The sequence below is a fragment of the Akebia trifoliata genome, chromosome 4 (genome assembly GCF_017979445.1).
Source record: "Akebia trifoliata isolate Shusen 1 chromosome 4, ASM1797944v1, whole genome shotgun sequence".
Classification (NCBI taxonomy): domain Eukaryota; kingdom Viridiplantae; phylum Streptophyta; class Magnoliopsida; order Ranunculales; family Lardizabalaceae; genus Akebia; species Akebia trifoliata.
Genome location: NC_141378.1, coordinates 362,495 through 375,324, shown reverse-complemented (window position 1 = coordinate 375,324; position 12,830 = coordinate 362,495). Strand labels below are relative to the sequence as shown.

General features: G+C 35.3%; 1 protein-coding gene across 1 annotated transcript; it reads left to right on the top strand.

Annotated features, from left to right (window-relative positions):
• Positions 1 to 6,436: 6,436 nt before the first annotated feature.
• Positions 6,437 to 8,998, top strand: LOC147402688 (Pentatricopeptide repeat (PPR-like) superfamily protein). Its single transcript, XM_086438020.1, has one exon. It carries the CDS (start codon positions 6,849 to 6,851, stop codon positions 8,724 to 8,726), a length of 1,878 nt encoding a protein of 625 aa, XP_086294146.1. The 5' UTR covers positions 6,437 to 6,848; the 3' UTR covers positions 8,727 to 8,998.
• The last annotated feature ends 3,832 nt before the right edge of the window (positions 8,999 to 12,830 follow it).

Sequence of the window (12,830 nt, the reverse complement as noted above, 5' to 3'; positions counted from 1 at the left end):
CTGGTGGTCATGTGAACTTGAATCCAACGAGTGGAAATCGTCAATCAGACTATTTTGGGTTTGTTCAGTAAAGAAGTGTGCCACATGGCTGGCGCACTTATTTAGGCAACCTACAGCCAGGAATATGATATAATTAATATACTGGTTTTCCACTAAGGGTATGTTTGATTGCATGGAAAGTCACTTTCCATGGAATTTGAAATCCAAGGAAAATTAGTTGTGGAAAATAGATAGGGTTAGAAAATCAAATTCTATTGTTTGATTTCACTTGGATAAAATAATGGAAAAAATATGAGAAAAAAGAAGAAGAGGAGAAGGAGGAAGAAGATGAGAGGAGAGTGAAAGCGCCCTTGATCCGCGGGGTGCGCGGATCCGCTTTTGACTCTTGAGGTTTGGGAGTCGCCACCTAGTTATTGTGGTCTAGGAACCAAACTGACTCTAACATGGATAAAAATAACTAATCTAACACAAAAAATCTGAATTCGGGGATCATGTTACGGGGTTTGAAGGTGTTAGGCACTAACCCCGCCCGGCCAAAGCCGGTCTTTACTAACTTCCCAAATATATCACATTGCTAAAAACCTAGATAAAAATAAAAAAATTACATACATTTCTGATAGCAAGGATTTTGTTCCCTCAGATCTGACAAAAAGAGCTCATTGTACGGTACTCCCTTGCTTCGTTCTATCTCCGGATTTGACTTTGGATCTCCTAGATCAAGGTATCTCCTTGTTTTTGGATCTGAACTCTTCAAGTTTGTTGCGGATTTGGGGGTGTTTTTGGAGGGATTTTAGGTATTTTCTAGACTAAAATTGAAGGAGGGATGTTATGTAAGGAGTTGGGGCTCCAAAACTAGGGTTTATGGGGGGCTAGGGGAGCTTCTAGACCTACTTCTCTTAGGGTTTATGATTTTATACCAAAATAGGGTGTGAGCACCTCTATTTATAGAATTTTTTTATGGTTGATTTGGATAGAGTTAGTGTTTAATTAGAGATCTTTTAATTAGAGTTGTGTTTTAGTTAAAATTATTTTAGGTAGAATTGTGTTTTAATTAGAATTATTTTAGGTAGAATTGTTTTTAAGTTAGAACTCTATTAGATAGAGTTATTAATCAATTATAATTCTATTATGACTTTTGGTCTTATTTGATTGACTTTTAATGTTTTGACTTTAGTCTTAATTGATTGACTTTTAATATCTTGACTTTAGTCTTACTTAATTGACTTTATTTTGACTTCAGTCTCACTTGATTGACTTTAATACCTTGACTTCAGTCTTGCTTGATTTACTTTTAATTTTGGAGAACCCCCCTCTAAAATATATTTAATTCTTTGGACCCCCAAATGGAGGGGTCCTTAAAGAAATATCTTACGAACCCTCAACAATTTTACCCGAAAGTCCGATTGATCGATTTTTAGGTTCAAAATTTTAAATTAATTTCATCAATGTTTCACTTTAATTATTTAATATTTTATTTATTAATTTCGAATTTTTTAATTATGAAAATGTGAAATTACCGTTTTGCCCCCGAAGAGGACATTTCACGTTTCAAGTCGGTTTTTAATGTTCTAGGATGTTTTATAATCGGTTTTTCGTAAGGAATTCAATGAGAATGTTGGTTTGTGTCATTTATGAAAAATTTTATGTGAAATGATTGTGAACTTTATAAGGGGCATTTTCGTAATTTTGTCAAATTCTGTTAAAATTGGTGAAATGATTTATTTGGTTCCGATTTGTTATTTTATGTGTTCGAGAGAGTTTTCCTAAGCGTAACGTAGGCTCTAGGGTTGTTTTGAGGTTAGGGGTATTTTGGTAATTTGGTCAATTTTAGTGATTTTTATCGTGAAGCTTCTTTCTGGTTTGCAAGATGATGATTTCTATGTTTCTGGGGTCGTATTTTCCTAGCGTAGCGTGGTTTCTAAGGTTTTGTCAATTCGAGATACCTCATCCGAATTTCTGAAACATATCTGGTAACAAAATAAAACAATATAATACACATCCATCATTGGGAATCATTGCGATCGGGTTGACGAGTTGATTAATCAGGCGAGTGCAAAAATGAGGTGTCTACAGAGAGGGAGAGGAAGAAGAAGATGACGAGGAAGAGGGAGGGGGGAGGATGTGGCGACGACGACGACGGTAGCAGCGGCTACGACGGAGGTAAGTGAGGAAGATGGGGGAGAACGTGGTGGTGGTGGTGGTGGAGGAGGTGAGGGATGGAGAAGAAGAGGGAGAGAAGGTGGTCGGAGACGGAGCCGACGGCGACGACGACGACGAGGTTAGTGTAATGATGGTAGTGGTGGTGGTAGGGAAGAATTGAGGATGGAAAATATGGGTGGATTTCATTTTCCCACCCATATGGGTGGGAAAGTGAAATCCATGATTTAGTGGACTTTTTGAATGGGGTGGAAAATGAATTTCCATTTTCATGTGCAATCAAACACTTGAAAAATGTCATTTTCCATGGAAATTGATTTTCCACCCTATTTTTCATGTGCAATCAAACATACCCTAAGGGTATGTTTGATTGCACATGGAAAATGACATTTTTCAAGTATTTGATTGCACATGGAAATGAAAATTCATTTTCCACCTCAATCAAAGAGTCCACCAAAACATAGATTTCACTTTCCTACCCCTATGGGTGGGAAAATGAAATCTATATTTCCCATCCCCAATTTTTTCACACTTATATTTTCTTCTTCACCACCACCACCACCATTACACAAATCCCGCCGTCATAACCATTTTCGACCACTTTTCCTCTCTCTCTCTCTCTCTTCTTTTCCTTCTCCATCCCTCACCTTCGTCACCACCACCACCATCACGTTCTCCCCTCATCTTCTTCCTCATTTACCTTCGTCGCCATCGTCACAACCACGACCACAGTCGTCACCATCACTATCACCACCGTCGCCACCGCCATCACCACCGTCGCCACCGCCACTCCCACTCATCTTCTTCTTTCTCTCTCCCTCCTCTCATCTTCTTTCTCCTCCTCATCCTCTCCTTCTTTTTCTTTTTCCTCATTTAATTTTCTCATAATTTTATCCAAGTAAAATCAAATAATAGAATTTGATTTTCCAATCCTACCTATTTTCTATCACAATTTTTTCATGGATTTCAAATTCTATGAAAAGTCACTTTTCATGCAATCAAGCATACCCTAAAGTCTCCTTAATTTTTGTTAGCAATTAATTTCCAATGTATCCGTTTAATATGGCTCTTTGTAACCATAACTTGTTTGGTTAAGAAATAATGAATCATTTAATATAGGATTTCAGTGCCCACCTTTCACTAGGGGTGTCAATGGGTCGGTTCCAAATCCAGTTTTAAAATAAGTGGAATCAGAATTAGAATCCCCAAAAATCATTGGCACCCATTGATTTTGATTCTCAAGAATCGAATAGGAAAAAAAATATTTTAAAATCATTATATAAAAAAATAACATATCATCTCCAAAGTATCAATTCAATTATAATTTGTTTCACTAAAAATATGATTTAATGACTTTTTCAAAAATTAAAAATCACATTCTTTACAAGTAATAAACTTTACAAAGGGATCAGTCATTCCAAGTTTCGATATTCAATTTATATGAAAAATTAAAGAATTTTATATAACATATATGTTAATTTTAAAATAGAGAAAAATCTTAAATTATAATAATATCAAAATGAATAATAAAATAAATCGGTTTCGAGGACTTGTTGATACCCATCGGATAGAACCTAATGGTTATGATTCTTAATGGTTCGTTCAGATTGAACCCAACTCTAATCAATTCCAATAAACCCATATAGTAAATGAGTACCCATTGACACTCTACCAATTTGCAACTAATGAACCCATTCGGTAAAGTTTCTTTAACAACAAGACCTTGGCCTAAAAAGGGATTTAAAATTCGTCAGTGGATATTTAGACATACCCAAAATTTAGTCATAATATAATCTTTATTTAATTTGGTGAGGATTTGACAGTTGGGACAACCCCGTGGTATCAAATAACCACTTGACCATGGTCTTTTGTTCGAAATTAACCAAAAAGATAAAATAAAAACTTCAAAATCCCTAACATCGATTCAACTTCTTTACAAAATCACCTGTTTCTAAAAATCCATAGTTTTTAACTTCTTTCTTATTTAGAACAAATTTTTTTTTTTGGGTGGAACTGTTGACCCTGCATTATACCAACGAGAGATTGTTAAAGTTGGGGATTATAGTTTGGGAGAAATAACTTCGAACTTGGATTTTGATACTCGTACACACGAAATGAAATAAACTGTACATAACTTGTTAGCCCCCCAAAAGCAAATAATATGTCTTGAAGTATGTTTTGTGGGATCCACCAATAAAAACAACATTAAAAAAAAAACTTGATTGTAAATAAATATTAAGAAAAAAATAACAAAAATTAAAACCTAATATCCAAATTATTATTATTATTATTATTTTTAAATGCCATATGAAAATGTTCAACGGTAAGATCAACTAAAAAAAACATTTGTACGTCCAAATTGAGTAATGATCATTTGGTGCAATAGATGAACAATCAGATCTTCCCTTGCATTGGATCTTCCAATTGTGGGTCTCTTGAATGGCTAGTAGCTATTGATCTATATTTATATTATAATTTTTATTATATATATAAAAAAAAGAAGTGTCTGGTCAATGATTAGTGCTCACATATCACTTATGGATGATCAATGATCATTTGGTGAATATATCCACAATTAGTGACCAATAATTATAAATTTTTATTACATTTTCATTTTTTTTTCAAACATCAGAGATTAATCCTTGATCAATGATTATTTAGTAAGACGCATTAACTATCAGTTATCAATTCTCACTAAAAAGTAAATGTTAGAAGCTAAACACCAATAAGAACCAGAAAAATAAATAAATTTGAGGTTAAAAGTGTATGGAGTGATTCTCATGGGGATTATATATATAGAGAGAGATTAAAATAGTAAACTTAAAATTTACATTCGATGGTGATTAACTTCTCAAGGAAGCTAGAAACAAAAGAACAATAGGGAGTACTACTCTCAATATGTGCTTCTAACTCTTGCGGGAAGCAATAGACTGGCTTATCTATCCAAACAACTTAAAATTAGTTGGAGGTGCTTCCAACTCCATAAACAAGAACAGGAATTTGGAGAATTTCTATGTGTTACCTCTTTTATTCTAGGGCAACAACAAACAAAATTTATTAAAAAAGAAAAGAGATTACTGAGAGTAACTCCAACCAAGCTTCAAATCTCTAAATTGAAAGATGAAGCCCTTTGAGCTAAACTCCAATCGGACTTCACTTTGAAGATTTGGGCTCTATATCACTATTCACGACTTCATGTATAAAGCACATAGAGATTTTTGAAGCCCTTGACTCCATCAATGTTCATCTTTTTCAATTTTTCTATTGTCTTGTAAATTTTCTAAAGTGAATAGTGCTTTGAAGTAGGGACTGGTTTGAAGTTCAAAAGTGGTTTGAGGGCTTTATAACGAAGAAGATGCCAATTTGAAGCCTTTGTTAGGGTTGTTTGAAGTAATGTGATGCACCACTAATTCACTTTGAACTAGGGGTGCAACTTGGTCCAATTCAAATCGAGAGTTGAACAAAACCGATGGCTTTGGGTTGGTTTGGAATAAGTTACAGTTCTGTTTGGATTGAGAAAATAGAGAATCGATCAATTTGATTCAGTTATCTATTCAAGACTTGAATAAAATCAAACAAAACCATGAACTGAACTCTCATGTAATAAATAAATATATATTAATTTACTATGAATTATTTTAGGAGTTGGGACAAAGGTTCATGACTTGTTTTTTTTTTTGATAAATTATTGATTTATTATAGAAAATTTTATGCTTATTATATATTCAATTTTTTTTTTTCAAATAAAAATATGTTACTTCTAAGAAAGTTTATAGAATATTGATTACCCATAGAATCGAACTAAACCAAATCGACCTTAGTTTTATTTGGGTTGGTTTGGTTCTATTGGTTTTTCGGTTTAGTTTGGTTTGATTTGATTCAGTTCCAATTTGACCCCAAACCAAATCAATCCGAACCAAGTTGCACCCCTAGTCGAACAGATGTCAAGAATATGCTATGTTCGTCGGGGTCTTATCTAGTCACATGCTTGAAGAGTAAAACAAATGTCGAAAGAGTAACAATTTTCTGGCTCCTCCACGTGCCCTACTCAAAATACTCTCCTAATGTGGAATGGGCTAGAAACATAGATCTTTTCTCTTGGGATCCACAACTGCACGTATTTATGTGGATGTGCAGATGTATCCCAAGGCCTAAAATCTATGGTTCCAGCACATGCCAGGTGAAGAGAGTATTTTGAGTTTGCCACCGTGGGAGAGCCAGATTATCACGACTCATGTAGAAATGGGGAAACCTCACCTTCATCCTCATATTGGAGAGCTTATCAACGCAGCCAAACAGATATATGATTAACCAACGTTTGACATTTAAATTGTCCATCTCATGCCCTAATGCACTCTCGGCACATAATAAAGTGGATAAGGCGTAAGAACCATAGTTGTGTCGTACTGAGATACAAGATGAAACATCGTCCCACCATAGAAGATTTTTTTTTTATCGTTCTCTTAGCTTTCTCTGTCTCCTCAAATCTCTCATTACTTACAGAGTAAGCTCTTTCTCTCCGGATATTTATTTATTTATTTTTTGTTGATTTCTGTGGTACAAAACCCGTTTAAAACCCTCGCACTCTGTTCTACTAAACAGTCTCATATGTACTAAAAACCCTGATTTTATTGGGCTTTTCTCTATAAACATTTGGGTATAAGTTTTGTTGACTACTACTGAAGAAAAAGATGGATTTTGTTATACCTGCAAAACAAACCCATGGATGGTTTTCTTCGTTTAACTGCGTTCAGAGAGATACCACCGAGAAGAATAGCTTGGGTTCTTGGGTTAAGACGAGGGTTTATTCTGACTTCAGTTTAAACAACAACAATTGTTCTCTCACAAAGGTTTCTCTAGGGTATAAGGTTTGTTGCTGTGTTTTATCTTCGGATAGTGTGGTGAGAAAACCTTATGGATATCGAAATAACGGAAGGACTCAGACTTTGGTTGTTTCGAAGTTGGAAACTGTTAGCTCTAATGGTAGGTTACCCAAACTAGCCAAAACCACTCACGGGGATTCGAGTAATGGGCATTCATCTTCTGCTTCGGTGCATCATTCACGTAGTTTCGAAGATTTCGAGACTAATAATCATCTTCGTCGCTTGGTTAGAAATGGGGAATTGGAGGAAGGTTTCACGTTTTTGGAGAACATGGTCTATCACGGAGACATTCCGGACATAATCCCGTGTACAAGTCTGATTAGGGGTTTTTGTAAAGTTGGTAAGACTAAGAAAGCAACTAGGGTTTTGGAGATTCTTGAAGATTCTGGGGCTGTTCCTGATGTTATAACTTACAATGTGTTGATTAGTGGGTATTGCAAGTCGGGTGAGATTGATAATGCTCTTCAGGTGTTGGATCGAATGAGTGTTGCACCTGATGTTGTTACATATAATACAATTCTGCGTAGCTTATGTGATAGTGGAAAGTTGAAACAAGCCATGGAAGTTCTTGATCATCAGTTGCAAAGGGAGTGTTATCCTGATGTCATCACATATACGATTTTGATTGAAGCGACATGTAAGGAGAGTGGGGTTGGGCAGGCGATGAAACTCCTGGATGAGATGAGGACTAAGGGTTGTAAACCTGATGTGGTTACTTATAACGTTCTTATAAATGGGATTTGCAAGGAAGGACGATTGGATGAAGCGATCAAGTTTCTGAATAACATGTCATCTTATGGTTGCCAGCCCAATGTGATAACTCACAATATAATTCTACGTAGCATGTGTAGCACTGGAAGATGGATGGATGCAGAGAAACTCTTGGCCGACATGCTTGGGAAAGGTTGTTCGCCTAGTGTTGTTACGTTCAATATCTTGATCAACTTCTTGTGTAGGAAAGGTCTATTGGGTCGAGCTATTGATATCTTGGAGAAGATGCCACAACATGGATGCATTCCCAATTCTCTCAGTTACAACCCATTGCTTCATGGGTTCTGCAAAGAAAAGAAAATGGACCGGGCGATCCAATACTTGGATGTAATGGTGTCTCGAGGTTGTTATCCAGACATTGTGACGTACAATACGTTGCTCACTGCTTTATGCAAGGATGGCAAGGTTGAAATTGCTGTCGAGCTACTTCACCAGCTAGGTAGTAAAGGTTGTACTCCCGTGCTGATCACATATAATACGGTAATCGATGGGCTTTCAAAGATGGGGGATACAGAACGTGCCATAGAACTTCTGGAAGAGATGCTAGCAAAAGGTCTCCAACCTGATGTAATCACCTATTCGTCGCTAGTGTCTGGGCTAAGTAGAGAAGGTAAGGTTAATGAAGCCATTGAGTTCTTTCATGAACTAGAAGGATTGGGTGTCAAACCGAACGCAATTACTTATAATTCCATCATGTTGGGGCTTTGCAAGGCTCGTCAGACTGACCGTGCTATCGATCTTTTGGCCTCTATGGTATCTAAGGGGTGTAAACCTACGGAAGCTACATACACCATCCTTATTGAAGGTGTAGCTTATGAAGGTCTTGTCAATGAGGCTTTGGAGTTATTAAATGAATTGTGCTACAGAGGTGTTGTGCAGAAAAGCTCAGCACAACATGTGACAATCAAGATGTAGGTTGGACAGTGAACTTTGTCGAGGTCTTGGATGGGTGGGAGTAACTTATACATTGGATTTTGTTTGTTTAAATTTTCCTCCATAGATGGCTGCATAAGCTTCTCAACCATTTTTCATTTACCTTGATCAGGCTTCTTTTCCTTGTCATAACAAGTGCAATCAAACTCAATTTTGGTACAAAATCCCTAGTCCCTCCCAGTTATGAGTTGTACTTTATATCTCTTATATACTTGGATATCTAATTTTTATATTAAATATATGTACTTAATTAAGTGTGCCTTGTCCTTTCATTTTCTTTGCACAGATGTCATAGTTTTCTCTCATTGACAAGAATATGTTTGCATTTATTTCTTACTGTTATTGCTATTGAAAAAGTTATTTTCTCATCAATATAGAGTGTTGTGTTTCCACCAAGGGAATCTAATGGATCTTTTCCCTTGTAAGAATGAATGGTTAATCAGTTTTTTGGCTATTCTACTTCCAAGGTCTGCTTTTGTGTGATAATGTTATCATTTCTTTTTATATAGATGGTTAAAATATAGAAGCAGTGTTGTTCTGTTGTTGAATTTTTCTTACTGATTTCCTCCTTGTTGTTATTCCTTGTAACTTTTTTTGTTCCATTTCTAATAAATGTCTCTTTTACTGATGAAAAGATGGGATTAAAGTATTCTCCCCACAAGCTGATGTTGGATAGTTGCCTCAAACATTAGTGCTAACTAGGTGCAGAGGCTAGGTATTGTTTAACCAATAGTAAAATTAAGAGCTAAAAGTCACGAGGTTTGAAGGTGCCAACTTGGTTAGTTTGTAAAGTCTGTGAGTGGTTGTGCTACAGACCTAGATTGAAACCCCACCTTCATTTGTTACCGATCAAAGAAGAAGTTGTAGGGGTTGTGCAAACTTGATTCGGCCCCGGAAGCATTGTTACTTGTTGTACTTTATAACTGAACAAGTAATATAGTTTATCGTGGATTCAAGTCCAGCTTAGTAGCTTACCCATAAAAAAATGTTTGACCTTACATCACATAGAAAGACAAAAACTTGTATGTTACCTAAGCTGTGAAGGTTGAGGTGGTTCCCCACAAGCGATAAAAAATGAGTTGACTTGACTCTGAGCATGTCATCCTCTATCTTAGATATTGAGACTCAGCTTTAGGTCTCGACTTTAGTAATAGAATATCTTAGTGGTTGAAAGTTGGCACCATAGAACTAAAAACTTGACAAGAAGAGGTTCTAGATGGAAAACAAACCTCAACTTATCATAAGAAGCTTTTGTGCTTGTCTGCCATAATCTAGCATCAGGGGAGATAGGACACACACACACACACAAACCAAAAAAAGGTGCCTTTTGTTAAGGATAACATATGTTACCTTTGTTCAGTTTAGGTCGAGAAGCATACTGCCTGAGCTTTTTAGTGCTTAATTTTGATGACTGAATCACGAACCTCCTGAATGTTCAAGAACAGAATGTGTCGCATCTCAAAAACATAGGTAAGAGGGCCTTTAATTGGTCTAACAATAGATTGAGTTTGATGTATGAGTGGATTTGTTCCTTTTGGAAGTTGCTCTCCAGATTTTAGACCTGTTATTTTGAGCTTTTACTGCCAAACTCAATAATTTTGTAATCTGGGCTGCATCTAAGATGTCTATTTTGAGAGGTTTTAGGTGCTTGGGGAGAGAGATTCATACGAAACAAGATTTTTAATGCTGATGAAAACATGGGTCGAGTCCGTTGAAGTCATCTCGATATTGTTTTCTCTATGATTCAGTGAATACCACCTAGAAGATCTCCTAGGCCAATATTAACCTGACGGGTGTTGCCAACCATTCCAAACCTATGTTACCCAAGTCATTGCTACTAATTCGAACCATGAACAGGTATGAACTGAGGTTTGCACTCGGTTTGTAAAATCAAGCGAACCACGAACCCACAGAAATTTTGATTTGGTTTGGCAAACCAAACAATTTTATAATTAGTTTGGTGAACCAGACCAATTTTTTATTTTCTTTTCATTATTTACATTTGAAATTTGAATTACTGTATTAATTTGTTTCTATTTAACTAAGAATTTTTTAACATTATAATTGTTCTTTTAACTTGTAAATTTGAAATATATATAAGCACAAGCGAACTAAGCTAGCAAACCGATCTATGAAACAAAAGTGAATCAAGAAAGGAATTATCTCTGCCTACCCCCAACGAACCGGGTTCATTCTAGAGTGGCGAAGCATGAACCCGAATTTGAACCAATAAACCAGGTAACATAGTTCCAAACTATGGGCTCTTATCACCTGAAATTTCCGATGATAATTAAATTAACTAGAGTTGTTTTAATGCTATTTGAGTACATTGTGAACATTATTTTGGGCTGTGCTATCATTGTCCCAGCAGCATGTGTTTATCCTCATCCCCAAGTGCAGAACACATCCTTTTCATTTTTGTTTTTATTCTTTTTTCATCTCTGTTTCCGACTTGCAACTATCATGCCCACAGCATGTTCGACTCGAAGGATGGTTCTCCAAAGTATATTTCCCCTATGATCTTTTCTGTGAAAATATTTCCTTTTGGAAGTGATACTGTTTTTCTTTTTGGAAAATCAATTTCTCGAGAAAAGTGTCATGAAGAAAATGGATTTCCAAGTAACTTATTTCCCTATGTTTGGTTGCACTTAAGCAGCTTAATATTTTTTAATGTTTTTTTTTTTTTTTTTTTTTTTTTTGGGGGGGGGGGGAGTGGGTGTAATCGTCGGGAGTAACATTATGGTTTTTTTTCCCAACAAGAAAATCAGTTTCTCAAGGGCTTGAGTCAAACAATGTTTTCCCACCAAGAGGGTACATTGAGGAAATTGTAACATTATGGTTTTTTTTTCCAACAAGAAAATCAGTTTCTCAAGGGCTTGAGTCAAACAATGTTTTCCCACCAAGAGGGTACATTGAGGAAATTGTACACTCGCAAGTAACATTTCTTGGAAAAACTCAATTTGTTTACCATCATACCACCCGAATTCTTGATTTACCAATATGTTTATTGAGAATTAAATTTTAAGTGTTTTATGTAATGGAATGAGAGTTAGTATGGATCACCTAAATTCTTAAGAAATTTCAACAAATGATTTGCGGCACAAAAAATATCACAAATCAGCACAGTCAATCATTCATCACAAACCATTTGCATTGTAAAACATTTACAAATGAGTTTGTGGTGTATAGGGGTGACAATGGATCTGTTTCTAAGTAAACCATTGTATTTAGTTTGGATATTGGTTCCGGTTCCAAAATAAATGAAATCGGAACTGTCAAAAATCACATATACCCATTGGTTCCGATTTTCAAGAATTGAATGAGAAAAAAATATTTCAAATCATTATAAAAAAAATATATTTTCAAAAAATTAACATATTAGCAGTAGAATTATTAAGTTAATTATAATTTGGTATATCGAAGATACAAATTAATTATTTTTTTCAAAAATAAAATTTATCTTAGTTAAAATGAATAAATTTTTAGAAGAGAAACTCATTTTAAGCTGTAATGGATAATTTATATGAAAAAGTGAAGAATTTTATACAACATGTATTTATTTTGAAATAAAAAAAATACTTTAAATCATCTATAGTATGAAAAGAAATGACAAAATAAATCGATTCCGAGTACACGTGGGTATCCATTGGATAAAACCTAATGATTCCAATTCTTATCGATTCAATTCCACTCTAGATCCAGCTCTAATTGATTCCAATAAGAAGGAATTAGAATCAGAGTTTTCGATTTTGATTTGGTTAGATGGATACCCATTGACATCCCTAATTTCAACCACATTATTTCATCCTCTCTTAATGAATAAACAAAGTCGAAGTCGGCAGAAAGATTATTAGGATCATTAAAAATCATCGCAATAAAGATCATAGTGTATGAGTTATTGCCTTTGATGAAAGGGACATCTTTGTTTGATGGTGGTGCTTGCAAGTTTACAGAAATATGTTTCTACTACCTCATCAAAGGCAATTACTCATGCGGTATGATCTTCGTTGAGATGATTTTGAATGATCCTAATAATCTTTCTATCGACTTCGACTTTGTGCTTGAAATCATCTCTGTTGGAGAAGA